Raw genomic sequence first — 22,770 nt, 5'->3', positions numbered from 1 at the left:
GCTGTCGGTGACGTGCCACATGTCTGGTGCTGAGGTCACTTCTGAAGATCATTTTTGCACTCTTTAAGTCACCCAGACGCTTCTCGAACTTGCACCCATTGCCAGTTTTTATTATTAGCTCCCTCTAGTACCAGTAACTTTTTTTAGTTCTAATGAGCAAAGATTTAATCAGCAGTGATCTGAGCTTTGCAGAAGCCTCGTGGATGAAACGCTCTCATCAGTCCAGGCCGTGGGAGCTGCATTTGCTCAGCATTTGCCTGTTTTCACACTCAAAACTGCAACTTCCATTTAGACATGAGCATCCTCACCAGTTTCCCTGTGACTTGAGTTAGTGACTGTCCTGGTGTGGGAAAGGAGAGATCCTCCAAGTATCCGCATTTGGGAAGTATGGAATACCTGCTAAACATGCCTTTCTTCTGGGAATCTCTGGGAGCATCTCCAGTGCTGAACCTGTGGAGGTAGCAGAGCCCTCACCACGGCCACACTTCGCTCCACAACATCCTCCCCTCTCCAGGATAAAATCCACCACTTTGGAGAATGGTTTATTTAAATGAGTTTATTTTTATGCGGTTTTCTGGTCTAAAATGAAACATCTTGGCATGGTGAAGTGTGAGGACAGGAGAGAATTTGCTGGAAATTCTGAGAGACTTAGCATGCATGTGCTAATGGGATATAATTTCCACTCTGCCATGCCTCTCCTCATACAGACTGAAGGGCATGGGCTGTTCCTCCTCGTGATAAAATCCTGGAAGCCTGGTTTACATGGCTTCAGGGCAGCCTGGTGAAGGAGAGGAAGCCTGGCAGCCTGTTACCCCTCAGAGATGCCCCATCCTGTCTTGGGCAGTGCCACCCCTTCCTGCAGGCACCTCGCTCCTCCTGGAGCTTGTGGATCTCCCGTTCCCTTGGGCAGGATTCCCGACTTTCAGCTCTTCCCAGATTTCACCTCGGTTTCCCCCTTTTTAACAGGAATGTTTGGCCTCTTGCACTCGGGCTCGGGGAGGAGCAGCTTGTTTCTGTAGCTGGCCTGATGCCAGATGTCATCACTTCAGGCAGTGCCACGCTGCACATCTTCAGCAGTTTGAAATGGAGAGACAGAGAGAGAGACAGATAAGATCAGCAGCTTTAGGTGATGGCATTGTTTCAAATAAACCATGCATGACCCAAAGCTTCCACTTCAAATGGGGAATGAAATTGCTTCATCCTTTGACAGCTTGCTCCATGAAAGAAATTTATCTTCACTTAATTGCTTTAGATCCCAAGAGGCTGTGTACAGTAATTTCTAGGAGATAATTATATCAAATTAAAAAAAATATGTGACTATCCGACTGCTGAGCATGAATGCAGTGGCCAGAGAGCAGGGAGGAAAGAGGGGCACCACAGCTGAGCTGTGCTCACAGGATACTGTTCCCTCTCCTCATGGGCACTTGGAGAGCACAGGGGAGTCTGCCTGCAAGGGATTGGGTGCTTTGTGCTGAGCAGGGAGCTTGGAGCTGGGAATTCTGTTCTCCCAGAGCACCTTCAGGAGCAGGGAAGCCTTTGCTTCCCTGCTGGGACATGGCAGGGATGCCTGTCACCCATCGCTGTCCCTCGTGGACAGAACACCTCTCTGGGAGAGCTTGGCAGTGCCTCCATCCGGTTCATTCTCCGTGTGGATGTACAGTAGAGCTGAGGAACAAGAAAGCTTGTTGATTTAAAAACATGTATATTTAGAAGCAGAGTGTAAACTTCCTGCCCAGGCTGGGATTGGATTCTTGACTATGTTTGAGTTTCCAGTTTTCATTTCCTTTGCCCTCATACTTAACATTGTGTATCTCCCAGAGTGTGCCCCAGACTAATCTCTCTCTAACCCTCTCTTGCCCCACATTTTTCTGCCATTATTTGCACATCAGTTCCAACTCTTCCAGGAAGCAGCATATCTCCTGATTGTCACTCCATGCCATGGCTTAGCCTGGGCTCCTGCAGGTCTCCTGTGTCCCTCTGGAAGTGACCTCAGACCCCAGCCAGCAGCAGATCCAAGCTGGGGACTGCAGCGGGGACAGAGCTGCTGGCAGTTGCCATCCCTCAGAGAAAGATGGACTCTTGGCACGGGCTTGAAATCCTGAAGGGACACTCATTCCTCTTGTTAGCTCATGGGAAACAATCACTGACCAGTCCCAGCAGGGGTAAATCCATCCTCTAAGTCTTCTCTTTCTCTCCTTCACATCAGACTTCACGCCCTCCCCGACTGCTCCTTGTGACAGCTCCTGCCCTGTCATTGCCTCTACAGCCCATCTCCTGGGGACAAAGAGAAAGTTGTTCCCCCCAGGGCTGTGACAATTTTTGTGTGTGATCCTGCGTGGGCTTTGAAAGGGTTGACAACAATCCTGAGCCAGAACTGAGCTCCTCCCCAGCCCTGTGATGTGCAGGCTGGTTTTTGAAGTGCGGTGCTGCTTCAGCTGTTCCCAGGAAGTCTGCAGGGGAACCGTGTTTGTACTAACGAGGTAAAGTCCCCGTGTGTTTCTGGAGGGGATCTGCTCAATGGGCTCTTTGATGTCATCTCAGTTTTTGGACTTACATCAAGTAAATCTATAAAAGAAAAGAAATGTTTTGGCTTAGCCCAGAACATTTGCACCTGAGCAAGATGACCTGTGGCTGTGCTGGTGTCTAAGGGAGAAATCCATGGCCACCAGTAGAGCTGTGGCCTGGAGCAGGGAGATGGAGGCTTCTGCTCCCAAAAGCTGCCTGGGTTGTCTCAAGTGGTGGGAGAGTAGTCACATATCAAATGTCTCCTTAAGGCAGTCCTTAAGCATAGCGCTGTCCCCCTGTGCTGATCAAGGTGCTGCTGATGGTCAATTTTATACCACCCTGTGTGCAGACAAAACTGGGTTGTTCAGGCCATTTGTGCCACACTGAACAGCATCTTCCATCTCCCTGAGGCTCAGAGCCTGAGAAGTGTTATGTTAGGATGACTGTCCCTGAATGTCCTCACATTTCATGTTTTGTTTCCTAGTTCAGACCTCACAGTGTTGCCATGGGGCTTACACTGAACCACAGGAGTGTTTAATTGCAGGGAGCTTGGAACCAGATGATCTTTAAGGTCCCTTCCAACCCAAACCATTCTGAGATTCTTGGTCCTGCCTGCCCAAGCCCAGCTCCCTGACAGGTCACACATCCTGATCTTCAACCGTAGCTTGTCATTAGCTTTTTTTTTGTATGAGATATCCTGACAAAACTTGGCACATCACAATGGTCAGCAGCTCCCACTGCTCTCCCTGACAGCCTCTGCAGCCCAAATAGCCTTTGTCCCTTTGTGTCCTCCTTCTGGGAATGATCCTGGGAGACTCCTTTCCTCCCATAAAACAGCATGGGGTAGTTGGGGGACAGGCAAGGGGACTGCCAGGGATGGCAGAAACTGGCAGAAGAGCATTTAAGAAATGGAGGATGCGAGGAGCTCATGTGGCTGGAAGCTGCTGCTCACAGCACAAGTCGGCAGCATTCTTGTTTCAGAGGCCACGAGTGAATGAGTTAATGATGATCCCAGATGGCTTCAGACTTTGCCTCTTGCCACCCCTTCCTGTTCCCCCAGGATCTCAGATGGTGGCGGGAGATGAAGTAAAATTCTAGAGTTTATTGTAAAGTTCATCCCTCTCCCTAAATCGTGCTGGAACTTGTGTGTGCTGTGTTGGCAGCTTCAAGGGGATGCTACCTGGTAATTAATTAGTTGTCAAGAGACAGCCCAGAGCTTCCAAGTCTTTATATTCTTGCTAATAGAAATTGCTCTGATTACATTTTCCCCCTTGGCTGGAGGGATGAGGAGAGGGAGCGATGGTCCACGGGCAGCTGGAGCACGCCTGCCTGGCCTTTGTTGGGACTCCTCTGAGCATGCTAGCACATGCTGCCATGAGCACAAACCCTGAGGGAGCCCACTCCTGAGCCAAGGCTTTGCCAGCCTGCTCTGCTCACGTTTCTCATCACACACTTCCCCTGCCTTTGCAGGTGAGCCCTGCCACGATTTCCCTTCAGCTGCTCCTCGGGGTCTTCCCTTGGCATCACCATTCCCTTCCCCTGCCCAGACAGAGGTGCTTTACATGTGCTTTTAGAGCCTTTTTTCTGGGCTAAGCTTAAAGAAACATTCAGTGTCTATAGAGGTTCCTGGTGTTTTCCCTCAGCTTCACTTCTGTTGCCTTTTCATTTTTATCTCCATGTTTCTGAGGTTAGTTTTCAGCAGATTTAGGGTTTTACCTGCAGAGTGCGGTCAGGGAGCAAGAGGTGCCTGGATTTTGGGCTCAGCCAAGCAAGGCACTGGTCCTAAGCTGAGTTACCTTACCCAATGGTTTATTAAAGAACCATTTCCATTTCTGTGCACTAGTTTATGCTTTTCCCATCCTTTTTTTCAGAGATTCTCTGCTAACAGCTGACAGTTCCCCCTCTCCTCTCCTCTTCTCTGGCCAGTGTCTGTGTGTCCCCCAGCAGCCTGGTTGTGTCTGACACCTTGAGCAGCCTCAAAATTAGCATGTTAGGAGCTGAACTCCCATCATCCATCCTTACACTTCTCTGGTCAGCAGCACCACCACCTTGGAGGGAGCAATGCATGACACCCCAACTCTGTTTTAGTGACATGCCTAAAACCAAACATTCCCGTGGCTCCAGGCAGCAGCTGCCTGGGCAGGAGCTTGTTGGGCTTGGCACTCCGGAGAGAAGCAGCCCAGCCCTTCTGGCAAGTGAAGAGCCCAGCCCAGGGATGCTGCAGCTCCTTGGAGCCCATCTGTCCTGGCTGATCCCAGGAAGCATCCCGGCCAGCATCCCTCTGGATGCAGCGTGGCTCTGCCGGATGCTCTCACGCCTGCCGGGGCCGTGCCTTCCCTTCCCACCCCCGGGGAGCCCCGGGAGCTGGGCTCCGACCCACCTGACACGGCCGCCTTTGCAGACATGTGGTGCCTTCTCTTTGTGTTTGGTTTAGTGTGGGAGGGCTCCACGCTGAACTCCTGGAGCTTCTAAGCTATTGTTAGTGCCGACCCGGCCTCGCAGCAGCCGTGGCAATTTTACAGGCATGGCCCCATCCCTAACAAAGGCAATTAGGATGCTATTCTGTTGGAGCTTTGGGGATGAGAGATTTCTAGTGTCTGGAAGGAGCAGTCTGGAAAGGGCATAATCTAATGCAGAAGATGAAGACAAAGGCATTTTGGAGGCAGGATGTGGGGAAAACGGGGGCATGAGATGCTCAGAGGGCAGAGCTGCTGCAGGGTTGAGGGTGCAGGAGCCCAGCAGCTCAGGGTGCAAGGGTGGAGTGAGCAGGAGAGCAGCAGAGATGCTGCTCTGGGCAGGTACAGGGAGGTTGTTTCTGCTGGGGTAGGGTGAAGGGGGAAGGGCTGGGGGAAAAGGCAAGAGTTGGGGGCAGGGGAAGAGTTGGGTGCTCTGTCCTTGGGCAGGAAATGGTAGTTCTGGTGAGAAAAGTGTGAGGTGGAAAAAGCCCCAAGGTGTCACAGCCACTAAAGTGTGACCCTGCAGAGTAGTGAGCAAAGGAGATGGAGGTGACAGTTGGGACAGGAGTGTCACAGGGCTGTCAAGTGATCTTGGAGGTGGCACAGGAGGGCTCTGGGAGCAGGAGAGGGTCACAAGGGCCACCAGCACCATGTGGTTTGGGGCGCTTCACCCCGGGCGAGTCAGGAGGCCGTTCCCAGTCACAGGGCTCGAGTTGCATTTCTTGCTGCTGGCTCCTTCGTCGCTTGGCTTTTCCAGCATCTGATCTGAGTGTTTGTTTGCTTCCAGTGATTTCAGTTGTTTTCTATTTTAGCTCCTGACCCCGAGTGCCTGGGCTGGGGCAGGCAGGCACCGTTTGAAAGCCGCCACTTGGCGGCAATAACTGTTCGAGCCGCGGAGCAGCACCCATCTAACCCCTCTTTTCACACACTCGGAGCTTCCCAAACATTAACCTTTGGATTAAAATTTTCCATGCTTGGTCTCTCCCCAGATGTGATGTCTGAGCTTTGGTTTGGGTTCATGTTTTTCATGTTTGCTGGATTCGTATTATGGGAGAATGAAAGAAATACTTTTCCCATTTACAAAAAAAAAAAAAAATTATAGTCTTCATTTATTTGGGTTGGTTTTTTTTTTTCATTCGGGGATTCACCAAAAATGGTTGACGTTTGAAGCTGAAAATAATTAGCTTGGCTGCAGCAGGCTGTTGTCACAGTACTCGGGGACGTGCCACAGCTCCAGGTGTGTGACACCGTGGGTGCCACCAGCACAGCCTGCACAGCCCACTCCAGGTACGTGCAGGCACTGCCAGCAGAGCCAGGAGAGCCTTGCTGTGAGTCAGCCTGAGTAACTCCAGATCTGGCAGAGGGCGTCTGGCTTTTTGTTTTTAAGAAAAGAGGGAAAAAAAAAGTTGTTTTTCAGGCTCCACATGCAGGCTCCCGATGCGCCGGGGCCGCGCAGGCTCCCGGGCCGGGGTGAGTCAGGCGCAGGGCTCGTCACCGCTCTGTTCCCAATCCCTGCTCCCGGTGCAGGTCATGGCATCGCCGGGAGATGACGTGCTGGGGACACAGCCGTGCGCTCGCCCCGGGGTGGGAGCGCTGTGGCTCAGATCCTGCCCCAAGGCCCCCGTGCAGCGTGGCTCTCACTGCCCTCCTTCCCAGCACGAGCTGCCTCGTTTCATCCGATGTCACCCACTGGCTGCACCTTTCCTCGTCCCGGAGCCAAACACTCAGATCCCATTCTTGACACCTTCTTGTCCACCTTGGACAATGCTCTGCATTTCCCTACATTGATTTTTTATTTTTTTACTTTCTGCTGGCTGCTGCACCCCTCCTTTGTGCTCCAAGTCTGCGCGCTGCTCATCGGGTGGGGACCTGTGCTGCTCACACCAGCGCTTGTAATGTCTGGCCTGCAGCTCTGCCAGAGGCCAGAATTGGCTCTCGGTGCACGGCTGGATCGCGAGGACAGCGTTAGATGGAGGGTGGAGTGAGTGAATACCCCTCTCTTCCTACTGTGCTTTCAGGAAATGTCTCTAATGCAGCTGTAAGTGTGAATGAAGTCAAAAGGATGGATCGGTGCCCCTGCTCCAGCCCACCCCACTTGTCGGGGCCCATCCAGAGTCCCCACCCTATTGTTCTGCTTCAGTTCCTCCGTTTCGGGGCAGGGGCCCTGCTCTGCACTCAGCATCCCACTCCCGAGAGGAGGAGCTCTCCCGAAAACAAAGACACAGCGAATAGTTTTCCTTTCCCCACCAAGCCAACGTTCCAATTCCTCCTTCCCTTCCCTTCCCTAGGTGTGTTTGCAGCTCTTGGCCCAGCTGGAAGCGAGCAACTGCAAGGCTCAGGCCATTAATCATTTGCCAGAAGAGCTGAGTATTGGGTATAAGTAGCAGAGCTGTGCTTGCTGCTTCCTTAAAGCAGAGCAGGATCCACATGGGCTGGAGCTCAGGGCCAGTGCCGAGCGTTACCTCTCTCTGGTAGGCTAATGGAGCATGTCCTGCTTGGAGCAGCCCCTCCTGGAAGAGGACATCGGCTCTCAGGCACAAGAACGTCATCGGGAGTCCCCTAAGTGGCAGCATTTCACTGTAAAGCAAAATAGAGTGTTTGTCCCTCCCTGAAGTGGCTGCTGGAAATGGTGTGAGCCGCTTCCCGCCCTGCCCCGAGCCGGGAGCGCGCTGCCAGCGCGGTTCTTGTGGCGGGGGGGGGGGGAAATGCCAGTATTGGTAACATCTCTGGGGCTGTGGTGTCGCAGCCAGCCAAGCTGTGGTGGTATTTTTCTGGTGTTATTCCATTGCCTGCTGTATCCCCACCCTCTGTTTTCAAGGGAATTCAGTGCTGGCCCCAATGGAGCAGCCAGCAGTCGGAGGAGCTCCTCCCTGCACGCGGCAGCCCCGCAAGCTGCTCTTCCACAAGGGCTTTGTTAATTCAAAGCAAAGCTGCTTCTCTTTCCACTCCCAAAGCCGAGCAGAGCTGGAGTGCCCTGAGCTTCCCAGCAGCATCCAGGGCTGGGGAGGCATGCGAGCAGCACCGGGGCAGCTCGGCACTGACGTTGCTCCGTCTGGCTTCTGGTTTGTGGAGCAGAGGTTTCTCATCCCATGGCTCTGACTCAGGTATCTGTTTCCTCTGATGTGGGCAGCCATCACTGGAACTTTTGCCCTGGGCAAAAAAGCCGTTGTTTTGTGTCCCCCAAGGTGTGGTGGGAGCTGCGAGAGAGCTCCCCAAGTGCTGCCATGGCCGGACGGTGCTGTGGATCCCTGGAATGGGAAAAGCAGTGTTGTAGGAGCAGCATCTCCCGTGTTCTAAAGTTCCCCTGAAACTGGTGGGATGAGCATCCAGTTTGTGCCCTAGACTAAAAGGTCTGAAGGAAATGAAACACACACACACAACTTGACTCAAACCGATGCGTGCTTTAACTCAGATTTTGGGCTGCTGCTCTCCATAAGTCACCCATCCAGCTGGGTGTCAGCTCAGGCACCCTCAGCTCTGTGCTCCCCATCCAGCTCCATGTAACAGCAACACCAAATTCCTTTGGCACAGGATGCTTAGGAGGGATATTTTATGGTATTTATTTGGCTGCATTTTCCTGGCCTAGACCTTGCCTGCTTTCGATACCATTGTGCCACTGGCACTAACCACTCTGACCAGTTTACTTAGAGCAGGATCCCAGTTCAGCAGGTTGGGATTATCACCCGCTGAGAATCGCTGGTGTTTGAGGAAGTGAAAACCCCCGTGGGGAGGCTGCGAGCAGTGGCCAGGTGGGAGCTGTGCTGCTTTAGGAGGTTTTAGTGGTTCTCATTAAAACAGTCTCCTGTAGACTCAGTTTCCTAAAAGAAGAGGAGAAAATTCCAAATGCTTTCATCCCAGTTCAAGTATCCACCAGGGCAGGGAACTGTGGAAGTTACGGTGGGATCTCAGATGACATTCTCTGGAAAGAAAACTTAATAGAGTGCAAGTATGAAATGCTCAGCCCAGAGCAGCTGTACCCTCTGCAAGGGATTGGCCAGTGCCTGCACCTCTCCCTCACCTTTGCCAGGGAGGAATCAGAGAGGGGGAATCAGGGGTCTGCTGGAGGAGCCCCTCCACTTTGGAAGCCTTTGGCACCTCCGTGAGATATTTAAATGACAGACAGACATATAGGGATCTGTAAATACTCATTTGGTGCCAACTAAACCACAAAGAAGATACAGCATTTGTGGTCCAAGGAAGTTTAAATATTTGTGGTCAAACTTAAAATTCGACATAAAACTCTCATCTGCGATGGAAGGCGGCCAGGAACTGCATGGAGAACGTATAAGCTGTGTAAACTCACAGAAATGGCTTCCCAGCCAGCTCTGCCAGGACCAGGCAGAATATTCCAGCTCTTGCCTCTCCTCTCCCTCCCGCTGCCGAGGTCAGGAGTCAGGTTTGTGAGAGACGGTGGGCCCATGAACACCTCAAGGGGTGGAAGTCCACTGTGCCACAGTTTCCTCTCTGCCTGAAGCAGAGGTGACACTGGAAAGGCAAGAGGTGGATGGTGCAGGCAGGGCAGGTAGGGGCTGCCAGGGTGAGCTCTGGTTTGCACCTTTTCTTTGGTATTTTTATATTGTAGATTGCCATCCCTCCTCCCCCATTCCTGTGGTGTCAGGCCTTTCCTTCCACCACCCAACTTCCCACTGTCTCAGCACTCGGTGATACTGGCGCCTTGTCCCGTGGGGCAGGAATCTCTGAGTTACTCCGTAGGTCAAATCATGGGGCAGTTTCCCCTTGTCTCCATGAGGAAGTTCCTGGGAAAGAGTTATCTGCTGGTGAATCTTCAGGGTTTCCTCCTTGTGAGCCCCCCAGCAGGGCCAGCTCCCTCCTGCCACCGCTCCAGAGACACATTCTGGAACAGGGAGGGTGCCAGAAAACCATAGCACTGTCCCCACAGCATGGGCAGCCTGGACTGGGCTCCTGCCCTTTTTTTTTGTTCTCCACATATCCTGCAGAAAGGGCTCTCGCTGTCGCAAGAACGCCCTGAGATTTGCAATCGAGATGTTGGATTGAACATTCATCAGCCGCATTTCCCAGATTCCAGGAGAGACAGATCCCAGTCCTGGCACAGGAACACAGTCTCTGGTCACCAGCGTGGCCCCATGAGCAGATGTACCCGAAAAACACCCGGGGTGGAGAGGTGTGGGGGTGGCCCTGCCTTGTCCCCCACACCAGGATCCTCTGGAGGGGTGGCCTCAGAGGAAGGGCAGCGTGTGGCTGCTGAGAGCAGAGCGGTCGCCTTTCCCTTACTAAGCAATCCTCCCTTCCTCCACCGAAGAGCCTGCTAACCACTTTCTTATCTGTCTGAACTCTGCAAAACAATCTCTGGCAAGGCAGGCATCCTCCGAAATGGCAGAGGAAATAAATTCTCCCAGTCCCCGAAAAGGAAAAGGCTGGAGGCTCCTGCGGCAGGGAGAGCAGCCCATGCCCTGTGAAAGCTGTCAGTGGTGCCATGTTGGCTTTGCTGAGGATAAGGAGCTTGCCTTCCTCTTTCCCCAGCCTGGGACCGTGGGCTCAGGGCAGGATTTCAGGGATTTGTCTTCCCCAGATCGTGTTCCGGCAGGATTTGCAAGGGAGGAGCAGAGCGGGCTCCTTCGGACTTGGCTTTACTCTGTGGCCTGACTTTTTCTCTTTCTTTCCTTGGGAAGTTTGGGGATGTGCTGGGAGGTGGGATGGGAGAGAGCAGGGCACTGAGGTGGCTGTAACAGGGAGTCCCTGTGTGCGACTCACTGTTTCTCCAGGAGTCATCTGCCTCTTTCACAGCTGTGACTTTTCAGCCCCTTGTTCACATGACAGACAATTAAAATGTGTGGTCCTGTGCTCAAGGCTTCACCTTGAAGAGCAGAAATGCCCTGGATATGTCACTGCTGTGGGGATCAGCACATGTGGCCATGGTGGGTGGAAGCAAATGCTTTCTCCAGTGAAAATTCCTGCAAAAATTCCTGCAGTGTCTCACTGGAGGCACCATTTTACGCTGTGGAAGAGCCCACAGCCCTTGCTGAGCTACTGGCAGCAGTGCCTGAGGACACAAGGAGAATCAGACACTCACAAACCAGATGAACCATCCCCATTACTCACTGGAAACTTCCTGTATCCCATCATCTTCTCTGGGACTGCTCTAGTGGGGGTAAAATTAAACAAGCTGAAGAGCCACCTCCTGCCTACGAGGTATCGGATGCAGCCTGGAGCCAACTGCTCCGTGCTGCAAAATGCTGCTGCTCCCTGGATCTGACAGTGAGGTTCTTTAGCACATGTAACAGGTGAATAAGACATTAGGGCAAGTCTTTCCAAGCATCAGCGAAAGCCAAAAGCTTGGTTTGGAATCCATCAGGAACTTTCCTCTCCAGGCTGTGTAGCTCCAGGGAAGCAGTTAGTCCCAGGCTGGGCTGTGTCAGCCCTCCAGACCGTCCTGGGCACAGGAATTTTAGGTGGATCTGGAGGATGATTTTCCATCCGGAGCATCTGCTTTGGCTTTGGTGTTGATTCTTCCACAAAAGTAACTAAAGGTTCCTGCAGGACCTTCAGAGGTATTTTGGCTCCAAGCCCCAGAGCTGCTCACAGCTTCCCCCTGTGTCACTGGGTCTCACCCTGATGTCCTACAGCTGCCAGCAGTGACAGGTACCAGAACCTTGGCAGGAATCTGTGCTGACTGCTCAGGGCTTCCTCTGGTCTCTGACCCCAAAAATTGGGTGACTCAGCTCAGATCCGTCACTTTGCACCTTTATGTCACCCATGTGTATTCTCTGCATCACTGCACTGGATGAGGCAAGCCCAGCAAAGCCTGGTGATGGTGGGCAGCTGGCTCTCTTTCCGTGCTGCTTTCCAGCTTTAAAGGCCAGTCCTGGCTGAGCTGTGTGGCCTTTAAAGCTGGAAAGATGGAGGTGTTTGCCAGGCCAAAGCACATCTGCTGTGATGACTCGTCTGAGACTGTGTGCCCCAGTGCAGAGGCTGGAGCTGTGCCTGTGTGAGGCTCAGGATGCTGGGAGTTTAGGATAAGACATGACCACACTTTCTCTTTGGAGAGTGGTTCTCCAGCAGTGGTCACGGGGAAGAGTAACTGGAATGGTTCTTCTGGACTTCTCTGTCTTCCTTGGGTGTTTTCTCATGCTCCTCTCTGTGATGGAGCATCTGGCATGGATGTGGAGGATCCTTTCCCCAGATGTGCTCTCTGGTTGGTGCACAGGATCCAGCAGTGAGATCCACGCAAGCCAGAGGTGCCTTGGTTTGGTCCCTGCAGCAGCCACAGTTGCTCACTCGGGTCACACACAGCGTTGCAGGCACGTGGGAACCACGTCCACCGAGCCTGCTTGTGGGATTAGTCGAAATTAAAAGTTTCTTGGAGAGACCTGTGGCTGCAGGCAGCTCTCAGCTGCTGAAACCAGGGTTACATCCAGCTGTGAGTGCCTCTGCCCAGCTGGCATGGTCACCTTTGTCCTCCCTACCCAGGTGGCCAAACCCCTCCAAAGCTTTATTTGGGGCTGGGCAGAGCAAGGGGCTCCTCGGGTGGGGAACGAGCCCAGAGGAGTTGGGCTGTGATGAGTCCAGGGTTAAACCCAGCCCAGCTTCTGTGTGAGCCTGTGAGATTAAAACCCAGAAGGGACGAGACCAAACGAGGCGTTTTCCTCGGTGCTCCTCCTCCAAGCTGGCTCCCCAGGGATGGGAGGAGGCGGCCGAGGGCACAGGGAGGCATTGAGCCATGGCCTGCCTGCATGTTTTAGCAGGGTCGGTGCAAACGTTTCAGCTGGGCAGCGCAGTCGCTGCGTGGTTTAGATTGTTTGGGGCTCACTTGGTTTCAGCATCGTTCAGCTACTTCAGCTAAGACATGTTTAAAATGATGTGGCAAAAACAGTGTTATCCCGTGCTGGATAGTGCTGGAGCTTGGCTCCGAATCCTTGTCCTATCCCGTTCCCATCTCCGAATCTGGGATGGGATCTCTCCATGCTATGACTCAAACTTCTCATGTCCTTTTCCCCTTCTGAATCCAGCTGTCAGGATGTGCTGGTGTCTCCCCCTCGCACACAGGAATGCAGAGCCGGCAATGGCAGCCTGTCCTCCGAGCAATCCCTTCTCCAGAGCCGCTGCCTCCCGTTTCCTTGTGGAGTCTCAGGTTTTGCCGAGGGAGAAGCCGCCAGGATCCCTCCACACACCTCCAGCAGCAGCGTGGCATTGCCAGAAGCTGCCGTGGGTGTGGGGCAGCCCCCTCCAGACCATATTCCCCCCCCGGGATGTGGCAGGTCCCCGCGGCTGAGCAGGGCTCCCCTGGCCAGCTGGCTGCGCTGCCGGAGGCTCTTTGGACTAGCTGAAGGAATCTGCATTCCTGCCTCCCAGTTGTTTGCTCTTTAGGACGCTGCGTAAAATTAACAAGTTGTAAAAGTTGATTGAAGGCGGCGGAGGGTGTGACAGCGATTTTCGGAGCTGCGGGAGAGCCGCGTGCGAGCAGCGGGGCCGGCCCGGGGGCAGAGGCGCGGCCCCCCCCGGCTCCGGGCGCTCCTCTGACCCAAAGCGAGAGCGGGGCTGGTTTCTGGTGGTGTCACCCCGCCAGCACCAGGTGCAGGTGTCCCCTCGGGCACAGCGCTCTCAGCTCTCGGAGCGAGGCCCTTCCCTCCCCTTAAATCTCCTGGAGGACACGTGGTGATGTGGTGTGGGAGTCCTCTGCCCTCCACAGCGCTCAGGAAAGCTTTTCCCTTCTGCCTGTTTTATCTTTGGGGGAAGTACAGCCCCGTAGAGGGAGTCAGCTTCATTAGATCTGGGAACCCCTGGTTAGAGTGGGGAACCCCGCTCACGGCTGGCAGGAGGTGACACTCGTGAGGTCCTGGTGGCACTGGCACTGCAGAGTGGCTTTGAAAACACAACAGCTGGTACAGTTAATGTGCAGCCCAGTGGGTCTCTACAGGCAGTTAGCGCGTGTTAATGTGTGTCCCGCTGTGTCTTACTCAATGATCAGTATGTTAATGTGTGACCCATGAATTAGCAGTTGGCTAATGAGCCTCGGCAGCGTGGCCAAGCAGCCGCCAGCCCCCAGTGGGTGGCTGGTGCTGGAGCTGGTGGTGAGCCTGTCTGATGGAGCAGGAGATTGGAAACGTCTCCCTTCCAGTCCCGATGGGATCAGGCTGGCAGTCGGGGCTGCTGCAGCTGAAGCCAGCTCGGTCCCACGCCTGGTCCCCAGCCACGTGTCCCCGAGAGGCACCGCGGTGGCGAGGGGCTCGGCGGTGGCGCTGGGGAACTGAGCCCGGGTCACGGACTGGGGCACCAGACCACTTCAGCAATTCTCGGTTTCGGTTTTCCTTTGAGAGCGGCTGTGTTCGTGTCAGGCCCATTTTCATACCCAGCACTGACTCGGAGCCAGGCTTTCAGTTCCTGCTGTCACGCTGCACGGTCAGAGGGGGAAGGGCTCTATCCCCCGCTGGGGCCGGGGTGTCTGCTGCCACATCATCGGTACAGCACCACCGTGTCATTTCATACTCCCATTCCTTCGGGAAGGTCAGGCACAGCTCCTGGTGTCCTCACCACGCTCCCCTGGCATCACCATGAGTGCCTCCACGGCCATCCCGCTTATCCCGGCGCTGCCACTCACGTTTCCACTCCGAAACAGGAAGTTTCTGACCAAAGAGGGTTGCTTGGTGGCACGTAAGGTCCCTCTCCACCGCTCGAGAGAGACCTGGGTGCCAGTCACGGGTCACGTCTTTCCCAGCCTGGCTGCCGGCAGCCTGGGGCTCTGCTGCGTCCTCCCCGAGCAGGGCTGCACGTGACGGGGATGTGCGGAGCATTTGCTCCTTCCCTGTTTTTCATTCATGTGGGCTGGAAAAATGTGTTCATGAGACGAGTTGCTGTGGCATTATGTCATGGGCCTTTGGTTGGGCTCTTTTCTCCCCAGCAGATGAGCTGGATTTAAGCATATGCTGTGCTGGCTTGGCAGGAAATCTGGTGTTTCCTACTGGTTTCTTCTTCAGGGGAGGAAGGAGTGATCCCACCTGCCCTTGTCCCCAGCCCCAGCCAAGGGTGAAGGGAGCTCTTCTGCATTTTGCCCATCATTCCTGATCCAAGAGGCTCAGATTTAAGCCTTCGTGGAGCAATGGCTGCACTGCAGCTGTGTCAGCACCCAGCCCCTCCTGAAAACCTCATGGATGTGGCTTTTATTTCTAGAGGTGTCTTGAGAAATCCCTCAGGAATGGTGTCAGGATGAGGCACCCATCTCTCCCCCACTTATACAGCCAGTTCCTGTGTCCCCTTCCCTGCTGCTGCTGCTGTTGGCCACATCCTGGCATCCCCTGGCACGTGGCTGGTGGTGGTGGGCACTTTGTTTGAGCACAACAGAACTGCAGATACCCAGACTGGAAAAACCCTGGGCAGAAGTTACCTCGTGTGAGTCAGACTGGGTCTCCATGGCATTAGCCTGTGGAGCTGGGGGTGAAGCCAGTGGTGAGGTTTCCACCACTTCCCTCAGCTGCAGCCCAGAGCTCTCAGGAACTCACAGGAGGGATGTTTCCCATGACAGCCATTCCCATTTTGCTCGTGTTCTCTTTCCTTTGGACTTTCCTCTGCACACAGTCGTTCCTAAAGGAGAGCCAGGAGGATGGGAATGTTCCTGTGGTGACACTTGGAGGGATTGCTCCTGGCTGGGTGTCACAAGCAGCAAAGGGCTGTCCTGGGAAAGAGGGTCCCGAGCAGCTCCTGGAACTGCTGAGCTGCTGTAACCTTGTCCTTTGCTCACCTCAATCCCATTGGACACATTTTATAGGTGCAGAATCAGTGGTTATGAATCTTTTGCTCCTCAAAATACTAATTCTAGTGATCACCCTGCTCACACCACCTCCCTGCAGCAGCAGCTGCCTCCACAGGGAGGACTGAGGAGGACAGGGCTTCTCCTCCCCGTCCACGCAGGTACAGGGAGACACAGGATTCCAGGGGGACGCCTTCAAACGGAGGCAACCCCGGCTGTGGGTGCACGAGGGTGCTCCTCGTGCCGGCAGTAGCCAGGGTGGGAGGTTGGAGGTCAGAGGAGGGTCAGGTTTTTGACACGCACTGCAGCGACACGGTGGTTAAAATTAGCCCACAGAGAGGAAACTGGCAGTGCTGTGGAAGAGCAGAAGTTTCCTCTCACGGCAGCCTGGTGCAGCGGGGCCGGTGCCGCTGCCAGCCCTGGCTCACCGAGGCACGGCCCCACTGGGGACAAGCTGGTGTCCACCACACCAGGACCAGGCCTGCCATCACATGGTGTGTGTCCCTGGCTGTGGGGCACTGACCCTCTCTCCAGCTTCAGAATCCTGGTCCTAGGAGCCTGCAGAGACCCTTTTAGGATGGGGGTCTCTGAGACTGCTTTGGTCTACGTGCACAGCAAAGCAGGAGAAGCTCGGGCATCAGCACAGGTTTTGTGTCTGTAGCGTGTAGTGCTTTTAGTCTCGTTCGTTGACTTTCTGCCTATAAATCTGCAGCTCCCTGGGGGTGGCACCGGTCAGCAGGAAGCACCAGGGGAGAGCAGTGCAGGTGCAGAGCCCTGCTGCAAGGGGACCAGGGCTGAGCCAAGGCCAGGCGTGGCGGAGGTGCCGGCCGAGGCTGTGCCGCGCGGGACGGGGCTGTGGAGGCACCGGGCTCCCGCGCTCTGGAAACTCCATTTGAGAGCCTCATAAATTGGATAATTACCCAAGCTATTGAGTTTCCTTCAGGCCAGATCCGTCCCAGCCTCCCCAGTGGGGCTCCCCAGTTGGTCTGTGAGATGAGCCTGTGGGATGGGGTCAGGCTGGAGGTGAGGAGGGGCTCAGCTTTTCTCAAATGCCCCCACCCTCTCACTCTCACACCTGCATCCCTCCACAGCCTTTGGGGGGCAAATCCAGCAGTGAAGCCAAAATGAAACAGAGGGCTAGGCCACATCACTGATCTCTCATGGTTCAGCAGGATTTTCCCCCATTTGATGGGGCTGGGCATGGGGCTGGCTGTGCCCTGGCAGTCCTGCAGCCCTGGGGTGCACACAGCAGGCAAGACAGGATTGGTGCTGAATGTCCTGACTTTGCCTGCTTCCTTTTCCCTGGGGACTACAAAGCAAGGCAAACCCCTTCCACCCGTGTTTAGAAGAGAGGCGTGCTGCACATCCCCGTGGTGCTGCCTGCATCCCACTGGGCCTTCTATCCCGAACATTTTCCCCTGGTCGTTACTCATCCGCTCCCCTTTGCACTGACTTTGTTTTCCTTTCCCTCTCCCCAACCCCCTCGTCCTCACCCCGTAGGTTATTGCAGCCGACTGCAAGAGGGTCACAGTTCTGAAGTATTTCCTGGAAGCCCTTTGTGGACAAGAAGAGCCTTTGCTGGCATTCAAGGGTGGAAAATATGTGTCAGTGGCACCCGTCCCAGACGCCATGGGAAAGGAAATGGGAAGCCAAGAGGGAAAACAACTGGAAGATCAGGTACCGTGCGGGAAGAGCGCGCCTCGGTGAAGGAAGAATCACCCCTGTGGGGCCCAGCCTCTGCCTGCCCTGCAGCTCCCGCTATTTATAGCTGGCCTAGCTGCGTGTGCATTTTATGGGGGGAGGCGGGGGGGCAAATGGTGCACAGCCCTTGTCTCCCGAGTGTGCTTCGCTCGTGCCCTTTGCTGCCAGCCCAGCCCGCCTGCCTCTATCTCGCGCGCCGCTATGAGTTCCAGATGCTGCTTTCTTCATACCCAGGGTGGGGGGAGCTTTAATAACGTGCAGCTCCGCAGCCCCGGGAGAGGAGGTGGGCGAGGGGGTGTCAGGGTTCAGCTTCAGGATCAAGTTTATAGCGGTGGAGCTCGTTGTGGCGGAGGCCTGAGCTCCAGCCTCCAGCACACGTACAGGAAGAGCTGACATTGGCGCCCCGTCCCTCCCCTGCCTCTCACATCCTGATGTGATTAAGGAATTCAACTCTTGTTTTTCTGCCCTTGCTTGTTCCTGTAGGCCTTGCTTCACTCCAGGCTCCGTGTGTGTGTTTAAGGGCCCTGCCAGCCGCTCTGCAGGTTGACTCCTTTCTTCTGTTTAATCTTGCAGTTGGAAAGGCCAGGGAAACAGGAGAGAGGAGCAGAGGCGTTGGGAACGGGAAGCTGGGTGGCCTGGTGCTGCCCAGGCTCGCTCTGGCTCCCCTTCCTGTGCTGGGGCTGAGCACTCAGAGCCAGAGGGGTATCACCCTTGTGCAGGGACAGCACCTTGTCTCTGTCCCATGGGAACTGAAAGTCAGAGAAGCCCAGAGCAGCACTGTGCTCAGCACCCTCCTTGTCCCAGCTGAGCAGAGGACAGCAAATCCCCAGGCAGCAGGAGTTGTCTCTGTAAGGTGGGGGACCTGGATCTTTGTCTGTGCTGGAGGTTTTCAAGCTGGCATGTGGGATATGGGGGGATGTTTAGGTTCTTCCCAGTGTCATGACGGGGACGGTCCTGTTCTCCAGAAGGGTCCTTTTGTTGGGCCAGTCCCTCCAATTCCTGCTGTGATCAAGCACAGCACAAGGATAGCTCCCTCCTGCCCTGTCCCCACAGCCTCTGCTCAGCTGTGGGAATCTCTCCATGAGCTCATTGTGCAACCCAGGAGCTTCCCTCTTGGGCTCTGATCTCAAGAAAGCTTCCAGCTCGCCAGAGTGACCACCACCACTGTGGGCAAGCAGGTCCTGACCCACCACAGCAGATCTGCAGCAGACAGAGGCTTTTCTCAGAGGCCCTGGTGTGACACTCTCCCTCTGGCAGCATCCCCCCATCCCCTGTGGTCCAGGCAGAGGGAAGTGAGCCTGAGGGCTCCCATCTTCCTTGTTCCCATGGCTGAAAGGTCACAAGGAGAGAAGAGAAGGTGGTTCTGTGGCCAGGCGGGCGCGCGGTCTGGGTGAAATGATCGAGTGCACGACTGTGCAGCGCTGGGGTTGTTCTAAATTAAGACCACGAGTCCCTTCTGCTGACATGTGTTGTAGCAGCCTGCACAGGGCAGGGAGTGTAGCCCTGCTCTTACCCCTCTGTGCAGAATCTGTCTCCTGCAGCCCTCCAGGGCCTCAGAGCAGGTCTTTCTGGCCAGGTGCCATCTAGGAACTCTTCCCAGCCCCATCACAGCCCTTGGATTTTGTGCAGAGAAGGGAGGATGGATAATGGCATGGCTTGGGAAGGCCACCCACGATCACTGGGGAGCAGAGCAAGGTTTGCTGTATGAGATGAGGGGTCTGCAGGCAGCAGTGGAGAGCTGGGCTCCTGGGCAGCACATGTGGGACATGTGTTGAGGAGCAGGGACTTGTGGGCTCCCCTTTGGGTGTGGAGTGACTGGGGAGAGCAGCAAAGCTTGGGCAGAACTTGGCTGTGAGTGATGCCCAATTGGACACCAGCCACCACCTCCCACCCTCCTGTATCCCAGAGATTTGGGCACATGGGGATAGGCCAGTGTAGCCTCCACCTAAGGGAGGAACAGCATGGCTCCTTCTGGGGTGTCCAGGCAGTGCAGGCATACTGGGAAGGGTCTGCAGAACTGGTGGGGAACTCCAGGGAAGGGTCTCTAGGAGAGGAAGAAGATGCAGTATGGTCCAGATTGTGCTCGTGTGGGCAGGAGGTTGGAGACTTCATCATTGATTGACTTCATCAAAGACAAGGTTCCTGGACAGCAGGAGCGTGGCAAAGGCTGACTAGAAGTAGGGTGGAAATGTTAACAGAGGAAGTCATTAACTGTTGAAATGTGTGACCTTGAGACACAGTGGATGCTCCGTCATGTGGAGCTTTAAAATCAAGATTTTGAGCATCTCCTTCTGAAACATCTGTTCCAGAGCAGCTGGAAGTTTTGGGGTGGGTGCAGGAATCTCTCTGGCCTACTCAAGAGATCAAAATGGAGAAGGGCACCTGCGTTCATGAGTCTGAGGTTCCTTGTCAGGATGAGCAGCCTTTGTGCCCTGTGGGATGAGGCAGCAGTGTTAGAGGAGCCTCGTACAGCCCTGGTGCAGGGAGGTGGGAAGAAGCAGCCTGAACAGGGATGTGCAGCCTGAACAGCCAGGCAAAGCAGAGAGACAGGGAAATACCATGATTTCACAGAACTGGAGGCTATAAAACATCAGTGACTCACCCAAGGCTGTGGGAAGAGTTTTCCAAGGTGAGGAAGAGGGTGTGATTTTAGAACAGAGCATTAAGCTGGGCTGCCCCTGCCCTGCCTGGTCGCTGCCTTTCCTGCCCTGTTGCCTCCTGTCTCACCTTGTCATTTCCTGAATGTTTACTATTAATTTGGCTTCTTTTGGATGTTTAGACATAGTCACCCGTCAGCAAGGGGTGACGGACTGTGCCTGACAGGGATTTATCTGCTGGAAAAGGGAGAGCAGAACGAGAACGATCCCTGCCGCCAGCATCCCTTACAATGATTGCCCTTCTGTTTTTCTCTCTTTCTGCATTTCCTGGAAGAAGGAGGATGATGTGAGGATTGAGGCCTTTGAAGATGACTCTGAGACTGAAGGCAGTGGAGGAGAGATGGACATCAAGGAGCTCAGAGCCAAAAAGCAAGCGCTGGCCAGGAAAGTCGCTGAGCAGCAGCGCCGTCAAGACAAGATTCAGGTAGGATGAGCTGATCCCGCCTCACTGTGCCAGTGGTGCACAGCTGTTTTCCTATCATGCTTCAGTGGCCTTTTGGGATGTCTGTCCCGTAGCACCTTGACCTTCCTGGGTGTAATGCCACGTGCTGCCTCTGTGAAACCCAGCAGCAAGCTCAGCTTTGGCCCTTTGGAAGGTCCAAATCTGTTTTGCTGTCCCCCCCTGGGCAAGATCTGCCCTCCAAGGCCTTGAAATGAATGTTTTGGGGACCCTCTTAAAGCCAGACACAGCTTCCCTGTGGAGCTGCCAGCACACCCAGGAGTGGCAGGGCAGTGCTTTAGCTGCTGGCTGTAGCACTGTGTGTGCCAGGCAGTGAGCTGTGCCCCAGGGCAGCGGCTCCTGTGTGTGTGCCAGTGAGCTGTGCCCCCACCCAGGGCAGAGGCTCCGTGACAGCGAGATGTGGTGAGAAATCAGCCTTCCTGTGCAGCGGGGCACAGGCAGACAGGGAGAGGGTGGGACATGAACGGCAGAGTTCACGCAGGAGCCAGCGGCGGAAAAATAGTCTGCGAAGGGCTGCTGCAGCCAGAACGTTGCCATCGTTATGGGGACAAACAGACGGGATGCAGGTGATCCTGGCCTGGCCCTGGCCTGATGTGAGCGTGTTTCCCAGTGGGAGCTGGTGAAGTAAACTGGTTGGACTGGGAGCAGACGCCTGGCGATGCACCCTGTTGCTTTAAGAGCAATCTCACATGCATGGATGGCTGTTGGCTGCCTCCTCGCTCGCAACCCCTCTTCCTCCAGCCTCGCAGCCCAGATGAGGATTTCTCAGCAGAGGAAAAATTCTCCCTGGCTCCCCTCCCCCTCACCTCCGCCCTCTCTAATGCCCAGGGCCCTTCACTTCCATAATTCTTCATTTTCCAGCCTTGAACGTAAGCCAGACACATCTGTCTGGCCATATGCGTGAACTCTGCAGTGTGTGCCGAGGTGGTTGTAAAACAGGGCTGCTGAAGGCCCTACTGGGAGAGCCTGCACATGTGTACCCTCGGGCTACTGGCGCCGGGCCCAGAACCACTGCGCTTCGCTTTTCCAAACCCACCCCAACCTTTTCAGATTTCACCTTTTTTCTCCTTTTTTTTCTTTTCTTTTTTTTTTTTTTCTTTTTTTTTGTCTCTTTTTTTTCTTTTTTTTTTTTCATTTGAATTCAGAGCAATTCATATCAAGGCGAAGGTAGAAGTTTGTGTGCCGGGAGGGAGGGGCCGCCCCCGCAAGCGAGTCCATTATTGTTGGCAGGTACCTGGGTCACGTTAATACAAGGAGGAAGAAAGCAGCAACCAAACGAGTGAGAGATTGGAGAGATGGGCTGTAAATTAAAGCGGCCTGAAGCCTTCCAGCCTCCCATGGTTGTTAAGCGGGAGGTGTAAGTAAATTCCCCACTTCCCACTGCCTTGTACAGACACAGCAAACAGGAACTGCACATGTTCGGGGAGGGCAGCGTGCAGCAGATCCCGGCGAGCGGCGCAGCTGCAGCGGGGCCCCCCGGGATGGCCGCTGCCCATTCTGTGGGGAGAGTGGGGGCTGCCTGATGTTGTCAGGGGCTTTCTCCCCCCGGCCTGCTCCTCCCTTCCTCCCCGGCCGTGCTGGGGCCGATGCTCGCAGGCAGAGCGAGGTCAAAATGAGGGTGTGGGCAGCTTCAGGGGCTGCACAGCTGAGAGCTGAGGTGCAGTTGGAGTCTGAAGGCGCGGGGTGGAGGAGAAGTCCTTGGGGTTTCGGTAAAGTCATCCAGGCCGTAGCTGGCTGGGAATGGCCTGGAGCAGAACATGTGTGCTTGCCCCAGTCCTCTCCCTGCCTGGGTACTGACCATGCAGCTGGAGTGGTGGAGGAGCTCAAGTGGAAAATGCTGCCAGGGGAGGCCAGGTTGGAGCCAGCTCAGCATCCACCCCCTCCACTTTCCCTCGTAACCTGTGATCCTTGACCTTTCTGCTCTTCCCAGCTGATTTAGTGTTTCATGGGAGCTGGGGATCTTTTCCCTTCCCTGTTACAGCCTCTCATTCACTGCCCACCTAGGGAGTGTCAGCTGCTCTCCAAGTCATCCTTTCATTTTTCTGGGGACAAGCCAGAGCTCCATCCAAGTCCGGCAGATGTGGCTCCTGTCTCAGCACACAGGACTCAGCTCCCCACACAGCAGTGGGATTCGGGTTCAGGCTCTGTGGCTGCCTCCTGTAGAATCTGTGATGGTGTGTGCAGTGCCCCGGGGTGCAGGACAAAGCCTTGGCTATCTGGTTTCTTTCTGTGCCCAAGGAGAGTGCAGCATCACGGCCTCACCTGGGA

At 54.8% G+C, this 22,770-nt stretch overlaps 1 protein-coding gene across 3 annotated transcripts in view; it reads left to right on the top strand.

Moving 5' to 3' along the window:
* Positions 1 to 22,770, top strand: part of SMG6 (SMG6 nonsense mediated mRNA decay factor) — a 105,671-nt gene that overhangs the window by 70,829 nt on the left and 12,072 nt on the right. The window contains exons 14-16 of one of the 3 annotated variants that reach the window (XM_082294450.1): positions 17,185 to 17,361; positions 20,317 to 20,466; positions 21,733 to 21,782. In XM_082294450.1, the coding sequence (XP_082150576.1) occupies positions 17,185 to 17,361; positions 20,317 to 20,466; positions 21,733 to 21,750 (345 nt within the window). In that variant the 3' untranslated portion in view covers positions 21,751 to 21,782. Of the gene's footprint in view, positions 1 to 17,184; positions 17,362 to 20,316; positions 20,467 to 21,732; positions 21,783 to 22,770 lie in introns of those variants that run through there. The other 2 variants (XM_082294449.1, XM_082294448.1) reach the window with 2 other exon arrangements.

This window comes from Coloeus monedula (assembly GCF_965178545.1).
Source record: "Coloeus monedula genome assembly, chromosome: 20".
In the NCBI taxonomy this organism is placed as follows: Eukaryota; Metazoa; Chordata; class Aves; order Passeriformes; family Corvidae; genus Coloeus; species Coloeus monedula.
Note: the sequence above shows the minus strand (reverse complement) of the source record. Positions and strands in the feature narration are given on the sequence as shown.